The sequence below is a fragment of the Cyprinodon tularosa genome, unplaced genomic scaffold, assembly GCF_016077235.1.
Source record: "Cyprinodon tularosa strain WSP-4 unplaced genomic scaffold, ASM1607723v1 ctg798, whole genome shotgun sequence".
Classification (NCBI taxonomy): Eukaryota; Metazoa; Chordata; class Actinopteri; order Cyprinodontiformes; family Cyprinodontidae; genus Cyprinodon; species Cyprinodon tularosa.
Genome location: NW_024039560.1, coordinates 37467 through 53620, shown reverse-complemented (window position 1 = coordinate 53620; position 16154 = coordinate 37467). Strand labels below are relative to the sequence as shown.

Genomic DNA, 16154 nt, shown 5'->3' with positions numbered 1-16154 from the left:
TTCAAAGCAGCAAAACATGCGGAAATGATCCAGGGTTTCCGCGGATCATTAAAAATAATTACAATTCATTAATTTTTTTTGGATTTTTTATTAATTTCATACATTTTTATGGGATTTCGGGGTAACAATCAACATATACCGAACCGAACCGAAATCCGTGACCACGAAACCGTGAACCGAACCAAACCGTGGATTTTGTGAACTGTTTCACTCCTAAGGCCCACTGACTTATTACAAGATTGCTGTCACCTGTGATGCTAATTAGTGGAGCCACCTTGATAAAACATGTCCCTTTGATCACAGTATGTTCAGTCATTTCTTGGGGTACCGTCAGTTTTGTGCAGGCCAGTTTCATGAGTCTGTTTTCTTTTAATAATTCTGTTGAAGCATGGTTTTAAAAATCAAGAGAATTTGTACTTTTCTTACTTTGACAGATTTAAGCTATTTCTGTAGCCATTTTGAGTTTTTCTTTCATTGACCAAGTGATACTAACAATTATATCCATGTGTGTATGAAAAAATCTAGAATATGCAGGTATACTTAACCTGTAACTGTAGTTGTCAGTTGGACTCATTTTTTTTGTGCCGCAGATGAGGAAGTACAACATTGAAGGCTTATGGGAAGAAGATTGAATGATGGCACTTTTGCTGAAGAAAAAGAACAAAAAGCCCATAATAGGAAATTATGTTAACAGATTGACTTGATACAAAATTGTCTGATTTTAAAAAATCTACATATTTGAGTTTTTATGGAATCAGAAATGAGGTATGAAGCACATCTGACTTAAAGTTTGTGACAAATAAATTACAACAAATCAGATATTTTCAGCAGTTCCTACAGAAAATATTGACTTGAAAGTCGTAGCAATCCTGGAGGAAGAATTGTCCTGCAGTTTTAAGCAGCCATCAGACATTAGGTATTATACAGGAGGTGCAAAACTCCACCTACTATGTAAAGGGTCAAGTTGACTGTCCATGAGTCTGCTGCACAGAAGCACTGACATAAAATTAATACCTAAATACACATTCAAATAATTGTAACAATTATTTAGTAAATATTTCATTAAAACATGTCTTTTATTATTTAATGTCATCATATAAAAGGTATATTTAATCATTTCATGGCACATTTTCTTACTTAAGAGACCATTTTATAGTTTATCTATTTTATTTCAATTTAATTCAGTTTATTGATATAGCGCCAATTCACAACACATCTCATCTCACGGCACTTTAGAGTTCACCAGATCATACATTTAAATTGACGTATTTATTTCTTGGTAAAATCGCATTTAATATTTTAGCGATATATTTATTTATTTAATTTTGTTCAACTCTCCATAGAACAGTGGCCACTTTGTTTAATTATTTATAAAAATCTAAGATTGTGTTTCTTGGAAATTTGACTCCTTATGATATTCAATTCTCCAGGTAAAGACTCTGCCTTAAACTACATTTATGAATATTTAAAGGTAAAACGGGTACAAGAAAAATATTTTTTGATTCCTCATTGCCATACCTTTTCCTCCAACTAGAAAACAAAGCTTCTCAATACCAGCAAAGAAGCATCTACAGAAAGTCTGTTTGCAACCATGGATAGTTTGCAACACCAGTTAAACATGTGGCTAAAATTTACCAAAAATAAAATACTAGTCAGCTTTTTGAACACTTATAATTGACCCTTGCAATGTAAAGGAGGCTGCCTGACACATACAGTATAGCTAAACACCTAAGGACTCTTAGCTTACAAGAAAAGGAGTGCCCTATTTGTGGAGCTGGCTTTCCCCAACTCCAAAACTATATCTAGCCTAACAATGACATCAGACAGGTAAGTTTAAAAAAAAAATCATGTGTTATATCCACATTGAGGCAGCTAACAAGTTATTTTAGACTTTTAGATTTTTAGACCCATAAATGTGGTTTAACACAGATGAAAATATCAACCTACTGCTAAACCATGTAATTTTCATCGACAAATAGTAATAAATTAGTAATTTGGATGGTGCAGCTCTTCTTTGGAGGAATCTGGCCAAATTTATCAAAACCCTGACAACACAGGGTGCAGACCAGGAAGCAGAGTCATAGCTTAACACACCTGTCTGCAGGTTCTCTACTGTTAACCACAGTGTCTTGCCCATGACCAAATCAAATAAATTTGAAAATAATCTTAAAGCAGAAACTCTTGATAATCTAATTAAAATCAAAATAACTCCAATCGATGAAAAATGAAAAACTATTTAATGTGGTTTATCTAACATAGAGCTCTCCTTCTTCAAAAAGTCTGTTAGTTAAGGACTTAATTTGTGATAAGGAAATTGATTTATGTTGCCTTACAGAAACTTGGCTGAAGCAAGAGGATTACAGTATGTGAGCATAAATGAGGAAACTCCATCGTCATTTAAATTTTCACATCCCCAGAAATTCTGATCGAGGAGGAGGAGTAGCAACAATCTTTTAGTTTCCCTCATCGAAATTGCAAAGCAACAAAACTTCTTCGTTTTGTATCATCCACCAGTTCCTCACTCTGAATTTTTAGATACGTTTTTATTGTTCCTATGCAATTTGGTTTTGAAAACTTACAGGGTCATCATAGATAGGGATTTTAATATCCATGCGGATATTCAAGGTGATACCTTAACCCCTTGCTCACACTGGCTCCGGTGCGGTTACCGAGCCGACGGAGACCGCAACTCCCGCACACCCCCGGCTCACACTGACTCCGGTCTTACCGTTGCGGTGCGGTGGGTGCGGCGCCGCAGTGATTCCAAGTCATTAAAAAGACGTAAACCTCTCTCACCGGCTGCTGAGCTGTCCGGCTGCGGATACCGAGACACTCCGGCGCTGCAGAAAATTCCGCAAGAAAGCTATCCTTGCGGCATGCCGGAGCCCTCCGCAACAAGCTCTCGCAAATATCCTTATTTGGGCCGTGTTATCGCGTGAAGTTACGTGAACTCAAGTGAACTTCTGTTAAATCTCCGGACCTGTTGCCGGAGCCGCAGAGCCGCACCGCACCGTAGTCAAAAGGACGGTGTGAGAGGGGGTGTGCGGGAGTTGCGGTCTCCGTCGGCTCGGTAACCGCACCGGAGCCAGTGTGAGCAAGGGGTTAGTGCAGCCTTTAATGCTAGCTTAGAAGCGATTGGCATTGTTCAAAATGTGATTAGTCCCAAACATTCTCATCTTCATACTTGGAACCTTGTGTTCACATATGGCATTGAATGTGAAGAAACAACAGCATTTCCTCACAACCCTGTTATCTCTCACCACTTTGTAATAACCCCCAGGATTACTTTAAAATAGTTCCCCTGCTCCAAAACGTTTCACTTTAGAGATCATTATCGGATAATGCAGTTATACATTTTAAATAATCAGTTTCACTTTCTCTCTTCTCTGTGTCGCTGAGCAGTGCTGCAGAGTGCAAAAGTTTAGTTTATTTCCCTTAACAGGTTGGTGGTTTTGTTGATGGGGTTGCAAGTTCTCAGCATACTGCCTTAGACAATGTAGCCCCTTTGAAAAAGAAAAACTTTAAAATTAGAAAACTGTCTCCCTGGTTTATGCAGAGCTGCGGACTCTGAAGCAAAATGCTAGGAACCGGGGGGGAAAATGGTGCTCTACATACCTACGGGAATCCTACCTGGTCTGGAAAAATACTTTACTGCTGTATAAGATGACCCTTTATAAAGCAAGAGCAGCATATTTTTCCTCATTGATAGAGTAGAATAAGAATAATCCTAGATAGTTTCTAAATACAGTTGCAAAACTCCCCCAGAACCTGGTTTATCTCTGGAAGGTGAAGCAGCATCTTAGGTAACCATAGATTCTGAACTGGATTTAATTTACTTTGATCCAGTTGAACTTTCACATTTAGCAAAACAGCTTTTACCAGTTAAGAATTTTATCAAAAGTGAAAGGGTACCTGCCACAAAGAGTTCTGAAGACCTATAATCCATGATTTTATGAATACAAGATTGGATTACTGTAATTCTTTATATGCTGGCATGGACCTCTCACTTTTACATCATCTGCAGTTTGTACGAAATGCAGCTGCCCATCTCCTTACTGGGATACGTAAACGTGACCAGATATAACCCGTTCTAGCCTCGTTGCATTTGCTCCCGGTTGTTTTTAGAATAGCTTTTAAAATTTTACTGTTTGTTTTTAAAGCTCTTAATGGTCTAGCCCCCCAGTATTTGACTGAGCTCCTCCAACTCCATGCACCGGCCAGAACACTGAGATCCTCTAATCAGTTACCAGTGATGGGACTAACGGCGTTGAAAGTAACGGCGTACCTTGTTTTAGTAACGAGTAATCTAACTAATTACTTTGACTGTAACTATAACGCAGTTACCATTGCAGACACTCCGTTACTGCGCGTTACTCAGGTCGCACAATGAACCTTTTTTCATGATAGGACTCGTGCGCAGCTGCGTGAAGCTGACACCCCACCCACGTCAAAAAACTCTGCAAATAGACTGAATGGTTAGTGCAACGTTAGTGCAGATTTGTGCAGAAAAAATACTGTTTGTGCTACTTTTGTTTAAGAGATATTAAAGATTATTTTTTAGGTCATCCAGAGGTGCGCGCTTTGTCATGAGACAGGGGAGGATGAGAATGGCTGATGTATAGTGAGATTCCGTCTGTCAGTTGGTAGGTGGGGGTTTCCGCTGGCGGGTGTTAACGTACAGCACACACAGAGAGATGGAGAGTGAGGATGACTCCAGCAGCAAAACAGCATTTCCTGATGGAAATACCGGTGTTACGTCGAGCTGCGTTTCCCCATCACATACGGTTTCCTCTGCATCTCCGCACAGCGCAGGCGGCAAGAGTCACCGCGCAAGCGACAGCAAACGCGCATGCTCGCTAAAGGCGCGCAACAGTCGCCCTGTGCTCGCGCCACAGGAGAACTATGGAGAGCGTGAACGATCAAATGAAAGGGAGAAATCTGGATGGATGGATGGATGGATACTCTGCCTTTTCAACCTACTGTATTTTTTATTTTAAACATTATTTGATGGCCTTTGTGGCAGGCATGGAGATCCATATTTTATGTCACACGCAGAGTATACATCTAGATAGATAGATGGATAGATAGATGTTGCAGTATCTATAACAACCCAAACACACAGGACTTCAGAATTAGACATCCCCAGTTATTAATTTCACCAGATCTGAATGCCCTGTTAAAAAACTTCACATCGCGTTCCCCCCTGATGTCATTTACATTGAGTTGCAATAAATGCTAAACTCTCTGCAGGTTCTTGTTTTTGTCGTCCGCTCTAATTCAGCTGGCTTTGGAAACGCACGGCGAGAAGGTGGGGGCTGGGTGGTGAGGGTTACGGGGGCGAGAAACGCAAAAGTAACGCAATAGTTACTTTTACTAGTAACTAGTTACTTTTATTGTGGAGTAACTCAGTTAGTAACTCAGTTACTTTTTGGGAGAAGTAACTAGTAACTATAACTAATTACTTTTTCAAAGTAACGTGCCCAACACTGTCAGTTACTACTGTTCATGCCTAAAACCAGACTTAAAACCAAAGGTGATCGTGCCTTTATGGCAGCGACCCCGAGACTCTGGAATAACTTGCCTTGGCATATTCGATCGGCAGGCTCCTTTGAGGTTTATAAATCCTCTCTAAAAGCACACTTCTTCTCCCTGGCTTTTTAATAAAGTCTAAGTGGACATCTGGCAAATTTTTATTCTAAATTTTATTTTATTTTAAAATGTTTTTTTTTTTTTTTTTTTGCTATTATATTTAATCTCCATTCAATTTTTCTTTTTGCATTGTGTTTACATTTTTTAGCTTTCAGTTTTTATCTTATGCTCTGCAACTGCTGTACAGTACTTTGGTCAACCCCAGTTGTTTTAGATGTGTTTTATAAATAAAGTTCGAGTTGAGTTGAGTATTGTCTTCATCTAAGCCTTCAACTTGTATGTTAGATCCAGTTTCAACCAGGTTATTTAAGGAAGTATTCCCTTTGATCTTCTCCTCCATTTTAGATGTGATTAATCTATCTCTGTTACAGGGATATGTACCAAAGGCTTATAAGGTTGCTGTAATTAAACATTTACTTAAGAAACCAACTCTTGATCCAGATGACTTGTTCAATTATAGACCTATATCCAATCTTCCTTTCTTATCTAAAATTCTTGAGAAAGTAGTTGCCAAAAAAAATTGCAGGCCACTTAAACTATAGTTAACTTTTTAAAGAGTTTCAGTCCTGTTAGATCTCAGTGCTGCATTTGATACAGTTGACCATAATATTCTTTTAGAAATACTTAAATATTTTATAGGAATCAAATGAACATCATCAGGCTGGTTTCAATCTTATTCATATGACAGAATTCAGTTTGTTCTGTAGTTAAAAGCCTTTAGCTGACCCAAAATGCTGCAGCCAGAGTTCTGATTCAAATAAAAAAAAGAGAGATCATATCTCTCCTATCCTGGCTTCTCTTCATTTGATTACTGTTAATTCCAGAATAAAATTTATAATCCTCCTTCTCACATATAAAGCATTAAATGGCCAAGCAAACCAGCTTTTGCTGCTTTAGGCTTAGACTGCCGGAGGACATAGGGGCCCCTTTTCATCATTCTATCTATTCTCCTATTCTGCAGTGTTCGTTAGTTCAATCTCTAACGTTATGTCCTCTGTGCTTTTGCTCATAGTAGCCTCATCTGATCTGTATCTGTTTGGCTGTGACACCATGCTGGAGTGATATATCAGCAGTGTTGCTGGCATCAACATCTTTGTTTACAGATGTTGAACCTTGGCCTGTTGTTTAGTGTAGTCCTGTTTTTTTTGACTGTGACTAACTGTATGTACTCTCTTTCATCCTCTGATATGGGAGCTTGTCTGCCTGGCTGTGTGTTTCCTGGACGGGGCTGCCTGTGAAGCTGGTTGACAGCTGCTCTTTGTATACTCTACTTCTTTTTTTTTTATCTCTGCTTCTATCTCTTTGAACCCCTGTTACCCTGGGCAAATGGCTGCTCACACTGAGCCTGTTTCTGATGGAGGTTTCTTCCTGTTAAAACTGAGTTTTTCCTCTCCACTGTCGCTACAAGCATACTTAGTGTGAGGGATTGCTGTCGAATCAATAAGTATATGCAATCAGCTGGTTTTCCTTAGATAGAAAACTTTGAACCAATCTGACTGTATGATTAAATTGTCTCTTTAAAGTGCCTTGAGATGCCATGTGTTTTGAAATTAAGCCATATAAATAAACTGATTTGAATTGAATTGACCAAACAGAGCCCGGCAATAGTATAGTTGATTGGTCATGACTGGAATACCTCAGTTTCTGAAAAGCAGATGCACTCTGCCAGTCCTAACAAGTGCCGCCTGGCGCTCTGGCCCTTTATATGAATATAAGAACATGAAAAAAAGGAGCTTAAAATGAAAAACAAAATAAAAAAATTAAATTCACAAAATAGCACCCCATTATGAATTAAATAAGTTAATTATTTAATCAGTAAATTACCTAATCAATAAATCTTGGAATAAATAAAAGATCTTGAAATAAAATAAAATCAAATTCGATTTTTATTTTGTTTCTTTTTATGGGGAAATTAATTAAATTAATGGAATATATATTGACAATTTATCAATAACAATATATATTTATTTATTTAATTTTGAATGAAATGGCTCCATAGAGGTAAGCCTTCCCCCCGCAAAATCGTTATAAATAAAGAATAAAATATTAACATGTAATACCTAAACTGACTTTGGCAAAATAAGAAGGAATGTTTCATCTCAGTAAGAGGGAGAAAAAGGGGAAGCTAATAGTTTTTTCAGAAATCAGAAGATCATGAAGCAGAGAAGTATATGAACCCCCAAACTGGTAAAAACCAACTGGAATAAAGAAAAAAAACAACAACAAAAAAACAACTGGAGCAACATGTTCAATCTTTCTGTTCATATGAAGACTGCCAAGAACATCAATCAAAAGTACACAATTAATTACTGCCTGACCTTTTGTTGTTGTTGTGTAAAGATAGAAGATATCAAAATGTTTTTTTACTGAAGGTAAAGGGGATAAAGTGATTTTATTTTTCATAATATACTAAGACTGTAAAGATGTAATCAAACTTGAAGGACATGTGATATATCTGTAACATGCATGTAATGATTTAAACTTTGACAACTTAGTATTTGTTCAAGTCTGTGTAACCAAAAGGCGGATGTCACAGATTACATATAGCCAGCAGTTAGGTTACGTTGGGACTTTCCAGGGAGGTATAGCATTTCAGAGATTAAGTTGTGAGGGCCATGGGTCATTTGCTAAAAGTAGAAGCAATACACAACACTGGTTCCAAAATTTATAAAAGGATAGGAGACACAATGCATGGAGCAGAAGAAGGAGAATCCTGGCCAAAGAGGACCACCAGCAATCATCACTGACAACATACCTCTTGTTGCATACCTCTGAACTCTCTCCCTTCATAAGGTCATAATTGATATACCGGGTCAAATTATAAATGGCCTGTACTTATATAGTTCAGGCCTGCATAGGTCATTGCTGTGAGGAGAGATCTGTTGGTAGTGCAGAATCTTCTAAAGTTAACATCTTGAAACACTGAGGAGAGCAGGTGTGTATAGTGCAAATAATTGAAGACAGTTAACAGTAAATTAATGCTATACAGCTTGAAATATCTGTTTTGTCTTGTCTAGAAAAACTGAAGAATGATGACATCTAGTGTTACAGTGGTCTACTTCAGAGAAACAACCCAAAAAGCTGAAAAGGGAGATGAGAGGATGATGCTTCCTCTGTTTATATACTTAAAAATAACTGTAAACCTGTTAGAAATGAGCGGTAAATAATTTTCTATATTGTTTTTGTAATTCTAAAATATTTTTTAAATAAAAGCAAAGTTTCAACAACTTCAAAGAGTGTTTGGAAAATGCATGAGTTTTTTTTTCTTCCCCCTGGTACATTCGTGTTAATGGTTTTCTCAGAAATGTCAAACACAGTTAAAATACTCAAACAAAATCTTCTTACAAAAATCCTGGTTGCCATATCTATAACAATACTGTTCCAACATAGCTGTAAGTGTGGATACATCCAAACTTTGTCTCCTTCATTGAGTGTTTAATGCTGATTTAATGATGTCCTCCTTCAAGGTCAGAGGCTCTCCACTCCTCTCCACTTCCACTAAAAACAGTGTTATCAAAGTACTACTTCCCCCTCCAAAAGCTCTGGATGGTTTACTAGAATTAACTTTAGGCTGACCAATAGTTTTTCTCCATGACCCTTTCAAACGACAAAGATTTTGCATGCTTGGCTTCACGATACCTCCCTGCTGCCTCAGGAATCCCACAAGCCAACCAAGCTCAATAGGATGCCTTCTTTAGCTCTTATTGCTTGCTTCCAAAGCCAGGTTTGGGCACTCACATCAACGATAGAGACATAGAACATGGACTGCTCCAATTCTATGTTCCAAAACTTTGTTAGAATGGATGGATAAGTTCTACCAGAGATTGGAGTTGAATACATCCCTGACAGAGGGCTCCATCAGAGGTTCAGGCTTATCCCAGCCTATCCAGCTTGGACATTTGTCAATAGCTGTTGCCCTCTCTTCACCCGAGTGCCCAAGACATATGGCAAAAGGTAAGAAGATACAACAACAAAGTCAATAATTGACCTCCAGCCACAGATGTCCTTGTGCCAAGTGCACAGATGGACGTCCCTAGGAGTAAACATGGTGCTCAATATGGGCAATCTATGACATGCACAGCAGTCCAATGATCAAACACCACCTGGATTCAGAGCAGGAGGTCTGGTTCTCCTGACCACTTCTCTTTAAAGTGCCACTGTTTTTTATGTTAACGAGAGGCCTTATCCTACCCCCTCTCGATTAAGTAACTACAGCTTGCCTGATTCAACACTGATTAACACAGTTTCTCTTAAGTACAGACCTGGAAAGCAGAAAGGTATTTATTCTCATGACCTCACAAATGAAGAACTAGAATCTGCTCTATTAAATCACACAATGACCGTGGAAAAAGATAGACAAGTAGTTTTTTTCATTAAGGAACTAAGCTTATCTTTCTTCATAAAAAAATCAGATTATTAAGTGTACCTTGCTGAATTAGATCCATCCTCTAATGCAGACCTGTAGAGCATAATCCATAGCATTAATCAAACTTGGTTTGTTTTTGGAAAAAATAGCACAGCATAAAAAATAAACATATATTTTGCTAAAAGAAATACAGTAATGAATTAATCTAAATAATTTAAATAATCCTGAGAGCTGACCATTAAACATGTGGTTTACATTTCATGTGCCGCTAATGTGTGCATATTTTGTAAAGTTATCTTTAATCTTCAAAACCTTAAATGCAATTGAAATATTTAACCTTATAAAATTATTAAAAAACAAACATATTACCTGGTCTTCTGAAAACAGTCATTGATGTCGGATATCTCTTGATACCTTTCAAAAGAAAATGCATCATGAATAAATCATAATGAATATTTTAGTAGAGACCTTTTTACTTCGAAGGCATAAAGAATTCACAGACAAAATTGTAAAGATTTGGAAGTTAACACATCTATTAAAAATTGACTGGAGCATCTGCTCTGGTTTAAAAGTAGTAATTCTTAGTGAACGTTTTATAATCATACTGAACTAAATTGTTTTAAAATTATAGAACGCAGTGGATCAAAACCAGGAAAAGTATTCTGAAAAATGTATTTCCAAATATGGCAATATGCCTGCCCACTTACAACACCTTACACAGTTGGCACTGATCATCAAGCAGTCTTGCAAAGATATAAGTAGGTGAATATCAAAGTAATTAATGGGCTAATATCAGAGGCTTTAACAGGATATATATATAATTAGTGGTGGGCCATTATCGGCATAAACACGCTATGTTAATGACAGGCTCTTATGGGCGATAAAAAAAAAAGATCACCGTTAATCTATTCTCACACTTGGGTTGGGAACTGGGCTTATACTAATGATGACTTTCACCTTGATATTTTAGCGCAGATGTATATCTGGTGCTGATGTATATCTGGGGGTGAGAACAAATCAGTATTCCGATCTGTTTAGGCCTACTGGGAAATTACCACATTGAATGTGACGCGCTAACATGGATTCAGCTGTAAGCACAGCTTTATCAGCCAAGCTAACCAATCTCCTCACTCAGTGGATAGCCCCAAACAACTGGCCCATCAGTGTAGCTGATAGGCTGGCAGATAGATTATAGTGAGATTAATCTAGATAAAAAAAAAATGTACATAGGCCACAAAGGCTGAAGCTATGTTGAAAAGATAATCTTTAAACTTCAACTTGTAGTTCCTTTTAAATGACAGCAGATGTCAGTAAGACATTTTTAGGTGAGGACAATGGATAGGGGTGAAAAATTGAAATATAAATCTGGTACTGGGAAGATGGTGGTTTCTATGAGTGTTAAGGCTTTACAGACACCTACCTGTATGCACCTCCAATAGTTCGCTCTGGCAATTTCACATGTTGGTTGGTTGCAGGTCTGAACCCATCATCCTGCAATGGTCTGAAACATTTTCAAATGTATTTTATTATGGTGAGTTAAAGAGTTGCAAGAAGCTACAATAATTAAATGCTGGGTAAGACCCAGTAAAATATTTCTGCCTCTGTCATCATTGTAAACTGTCCATATATATATATATATATATATATATATATATATATATATATATATATATATATATACTTGTGACTTGTTCTAGAGTGTAGTGGAGCTCATCTTTGGAGCTATAATTTTTTTTCTTTTTTTTTTCTCGGAGTTTAAATACATATCAGCATCCTGATTTGTTAAGATGCAAATAGAATTCAGTTTTTGCTTTTGTTTGTTTTTCAAAAATTTCACATCTTTGGGGAATGCCTGTCTAATTTCCCATCAGAAACTAATTTTGTGGTAGGACGGACATTATAAATCTGCTGTGCGTATTTATATTGTTGAGCTGAGATGCATAACTAACACCAGCACTGGCCCCTGATCATAATGAAACTCACTCTGATTACTGCTAACTGTGTGTCATGTTATAAAATGACTGCACTAATTTAAATACATGTGTAAAATACATGAGGCATGAGACTGTGTTGGATTTAGCATATCAATGAATTTGTCAAAAATATGAAAAAGCATTTAGTCACCTTTTTTCATGGGGCCTGTGTTGTTCACGTTCCCCCAATTTTATTCTTGAAAAACATAAAGAATATTAGCTGCTATGTATAACACTTTCTCATACTGCACACACAGATGTATTGCAGCAGTTTCAAAAACATTGAGATTGTATTAAAAGCTACATTTTCAAATTTCTGGTCGAAGCACTAACCTTACTAGCTTAACAAAACTGAATGATTTTCTCATATGGTGTTAGTTTAATTATAAACTTACAGAAAATGTTCAGGTAATGGTTTTCTTTGTATTAAGTATGAAAATATTCAAAATCTAAAAACAATCATCCCTCAGAAATGGTGAGTCATAGTTTCTCTTTTTAACCATTGAACTATTAAAGCATGAGATCAAAGAAAGAAAGTGGGAATTAAAACATTTAAGTTGTGCTTACTTGGTTTTGCGTTTATCCTTTTTCTTTTCATCCTTGCTCATTTTTGCGTTGTTCTAGAATGGATATGCCAGACTGAACTTGAATTAATAAAGATATCCTTTCACTGCAGGGGAGTGGTTCGGACTTCCAGTAAGTCCTGCCTACTTAGATTATATACCTACAGCAACATTGGCAGCACACTTTAGCAACAAGACCTGTTCCTACAATGGGAGACTCTTTCATTATAGCTGTAGACCTTGGTACTTCATTCAGTGGATATGCTTTCAACATAACATCCAGGCAGCAAGAAATTGACCCCCAAGTGAAGTATTGGGGAAAGAAATATGGAAAAGAGACACCGAAGACTCCCTCCTGCATTCTTTTTAACGGACAAAAAGAGTTTAACAGCTTTGGATATGATGCTAAAGAAACATATCTGTCGAAACTGGGAGCAGATGCCAAAGATTATTTATTCTTTGAAAGTTTTAAGATGTCACTCTATGGAAAGGTAAGTAGAACATTTACGCATAAAGTTAATTTACCTGGTTCCATGTTGGATTACATTTATGTAAAGACTATTTTACTAAGATAATGATTCCAATTCTTCAGAAACTTAGCCTGGATCTGAAGATTAAAGCTGCAAACGGGAAAGAAATGAAAGCGCTGCAGGTTTTTACAGAAGCTCTAAAATTTCTGAAGGACGACGCTTTGACAACGATTGCACAAAACACTCAAGGAAGAAAATTCGCAGCTGCTGACTTCACCTGGGTGCTGACAGTTCCTGCCATCTGGGATCATTCAGCTAAACAGTTCATGAGAGAAGCTGCAACTCGGGTAACTGGCAATATTTAGACTTCCATGGTTTGAAGCCAAACCTGTTTGTTTCTCTCCTAATATGTTAATAAATAATTATTTTTTTCCTCCTTCAAGGCCGGTATTGTTACCAGAGGAAATGAAGATAAACTGGTCATTGCACTGGAACCAGAAGCAGCTTCAGTTTATTGTAAGAAACTTCCATCAGAGGGTTTTATAACCGAAAATCTTGGTAAAAAAAAACTTGACCAGTCACCAGGAACTCAATACATCGTTGTTGATTGTGGAGGTACAGTGTTTTAATAGAAATTTACCTTTTAATGCCTTTCATATAAAAAAAAAAGTCTTATAAAATGTTGAAACTTCCAAGTTACTGGGCTTTTCTACTTTTCAGAAATGCTAAATTTAATAATTTGAGAATTTAAAATAGAAAACTCATTATTTAATATATAAAAAGACTTTTGTGGCCATTAACCCCTTAAAGTCTGTTTTGTTTTTATAACTAAGGTAGAGCCACTGTTAATTTTCCTTAAATAAATAATTTCCTCTTGTTTTTGCAGGTGGAACCATTGACATTACTGTTCATGAAGTCCTGCAAGGAGGAACCTTGAAGGAGCTACACAAGGCCTCTGGGAATGACCTGGGAGGACAAACTGTGGACAGAAAATTCAAACAGTTTCTCAGCAAAATATTCTCAGATGGACTCTGGGATGAGTATGAAAAGAAATATCCCAGTGAGCTTCAGAAGTTAATGTATGAATTCACACTTTTCAAAAAAACTGATGATGACGTTGAAATCCCCTGCCCATTTAACCTAGGAAAACTGGCAGAGAAAAAAAAGAAAAAGATTGAAAAACTCTTCAGAAAAGTGCAGGGGGCATCCTGGGATGACGGAGCAATCAAAATCTCTCGAGAGAAAATGAAATCCTTTTTCGAAGAGAGTCTGCAAGGTATTAGCCAGAGTCTTGAAGAAATAGTTGATAAAGCATTCAAAATTAAGTACATCCTGTTAGTGGGAGGGTTCGCTGACAGTGAAATTCTACGTAACCATGTCGCTGAGGAGTTTCATGACTATAAAGTTTTGTGCCCATTCAGGCCACAAGAAGCTATTTTGAGGGGAGCTATAGAATTTGGAAGAAACCAGGGAGTGGTGGAATCTAGAAAAGGTGCATTCACTTATGGAGTTGGTGTTTCTCAGAAATTTGATAAGTTCAGGCACAAGGCAGAGAAGAAATTCACTAACAAGGATGGTGAATGGTGCAAAGACCTATTTAAGAAATTGGTGGAGTATGACGAGGATGTTTCCTGGAATGAAACCAGAAAGCACACCTTGCATCCTGTGCAAGCAGATCAGACAGAAATCACCTTTTCATTTTATCGCACAGTAAGAAAAAATGTAACATACATTGATGAACCACACGTGGAGGAAGTGGGCTCATTCACTGTTCAGTCTCCTAACACTGCACTTGGATTGGATCGTGAAATTAGACTCGAAATAAAGTTTGGCTTCACAGAAATGACAGCAAAAGCCACTGATAGAGAGTCAGGCTCAACAGAAATGATCAAAATAAACTTCATGAGGAAATAATGTAAATGCTACAGACACATCCTATTAAAGTAGTTTAACATGATACATTTTAACAGGTGAATGTTACTGTATTTTTCTGATCTTTGGATGCCATAATATAGATAGCTATTCAGGAGTAAAAATCTGCAGTGTTCGATGTGTCTAATTAGATTTAATCATGATACCTTTTTTTTTTTTTTACATTCTTTTATACACTATACATTAAGTAGATGAAATTCTTTGAATAAGATGAATGTTTTTATATATAAATTTCAGGACTAGATTTTATTGCTGGTTAATAAACTGAACCTTTGCATTTGGACTCAACATAATGTATAATGCAGTGTATTTTATTTTCAAGACTTAAAATTTTAACCAGTGACAAGGAAACAAAAAACTTTTACAAACATTGAACAAAAAAATTAATCATGATGTAGCAAAAGAGTACCAAATTTAGTAAGTGTTATTTTGTTTTCCTCTGAAAGTGTAGTTCAGTAGAATTTCTGGAGTGAGTTTTAATCTTTGTTTTACAACTGAACCATTTGAACCAAATTGATGCTATTATGTTTAATAAAATGTAAAGATGTTTTGCCTTATTAAATGTGGGTTTCATTAAAAAGAGTGTCATAGTTTGTACTTTTAATTTTTCAATTGTGGTATTTTTTATGTCCATTTTTATTTAGTATTTGGGTGAATGGCCTTTGTCCCAAATCATCATCATCAGCAGTCCTCAGAAACTAAATTAATTTATAATATCTGTCAGGGTTTGGTTGTGGTTTGGAGGACCCAAATGCAGAGGCAGAGGCTGAGGAGATTTCTGGGAGTTTTAATGGGGGCAAAACAGTAAACAAAGGCAGGAATCCAAAAATGCAACTAATAATGAAAGGCAAACCAGAACTGAGGAGACATCTGGGGAAAACCAAACACGAGGAGCCAGGGAGAGACGAGGAACATAGACCACAGCATGGGAAGACAGCAAAGACAAGGAACCAACAAAGAGTGAGTGCAGAGGGAGAGCATATATAGCAGAGAGAGACAAAGGGAGGGCTAACGAGCAGACAAGGAGCAGGTGTGAGAGGAGACAATGAGGGAGCCAAGGGGAAAGGAACATACACACACAAGAGGGCAAAAGAGGACAACAGAAAAACATGAGAACTAATATAAATCTAGAAATACAACAAAACTGGAATTAAACCAATAAATCTAGAAAACAAGGAGCAAAGTAAAGAACAGCAGAACC

General features: G+C 37.0%; 1 protein-coding gene and 1 long non-coding RNA gene across 2 annotated transcripts; one reads left to right on the top strand and one right to left on the bottom strand.

Annotated features, from left to right (window-relative positions):
- Positions 1 to 551: 551 nt before the first annotated feature.
- LOC119774011 lies at positions 552 to 10431 on the bottom strand. Its single transcript, XR_005279479.1, has 3 exons — positions 10385 to 10431; positions 10076 to 10108; positions 552 to 647 (listed from the first exon to the last, which is right to left on the bottom strand). It is a non-coding gene; the product is annotated as an uncharacterized LOC119774011 (long non-coding RNA).
- A 2290-nt stretch (positions 10432 to 12721) lies between these two features.
- On the top strand, positions 12722 to 15211 carry LOC119774022 (heat shock 70 kDa protein 12A-like). The gene is made up of 4 exons (XM_038271287.1): positions 12722 to 13042; positions 13144 to 13368; positions 13465 to 13636; positions 13908 to 15211. The coding sequence occupies exons 1-4, from the start codon at positions 12761 to 12763 to the stop codon at positions 14933 to 14935; spliced, it is 1707 nt and encodes a 568-aa protein (XP_038127215.1). The 5' UTR covers positions 12722 to 12760; the 3' UTR covers positions 14936 to 15211.
- Positions 15212 to 16154: the final 943 nt, after the last annotated feature.

Coding starts and splice junctions, on each gene's coding strand:
- LOC119774022 (XM_038271287.1), top strand. CDS start 12,761: ATGGGAGACTCTTTCATTATAGCTGTAGACCTTGGTACTTCATTCAGT. Junction 13,369..13,464: donor TGAGAGAAGCTGCAACTCGG/GTAACTGGCAAT, acceptor TCCTCCTTCAAG/GCCGGTATTGTTACCAGAGG. Junction 13,637..13,907: donor CATCGTTGTTGATTGTGGAG/GTACAGTGTTTT, acceptor TTGTTTTTGCAG/GTGGAACCATTGACATTACT.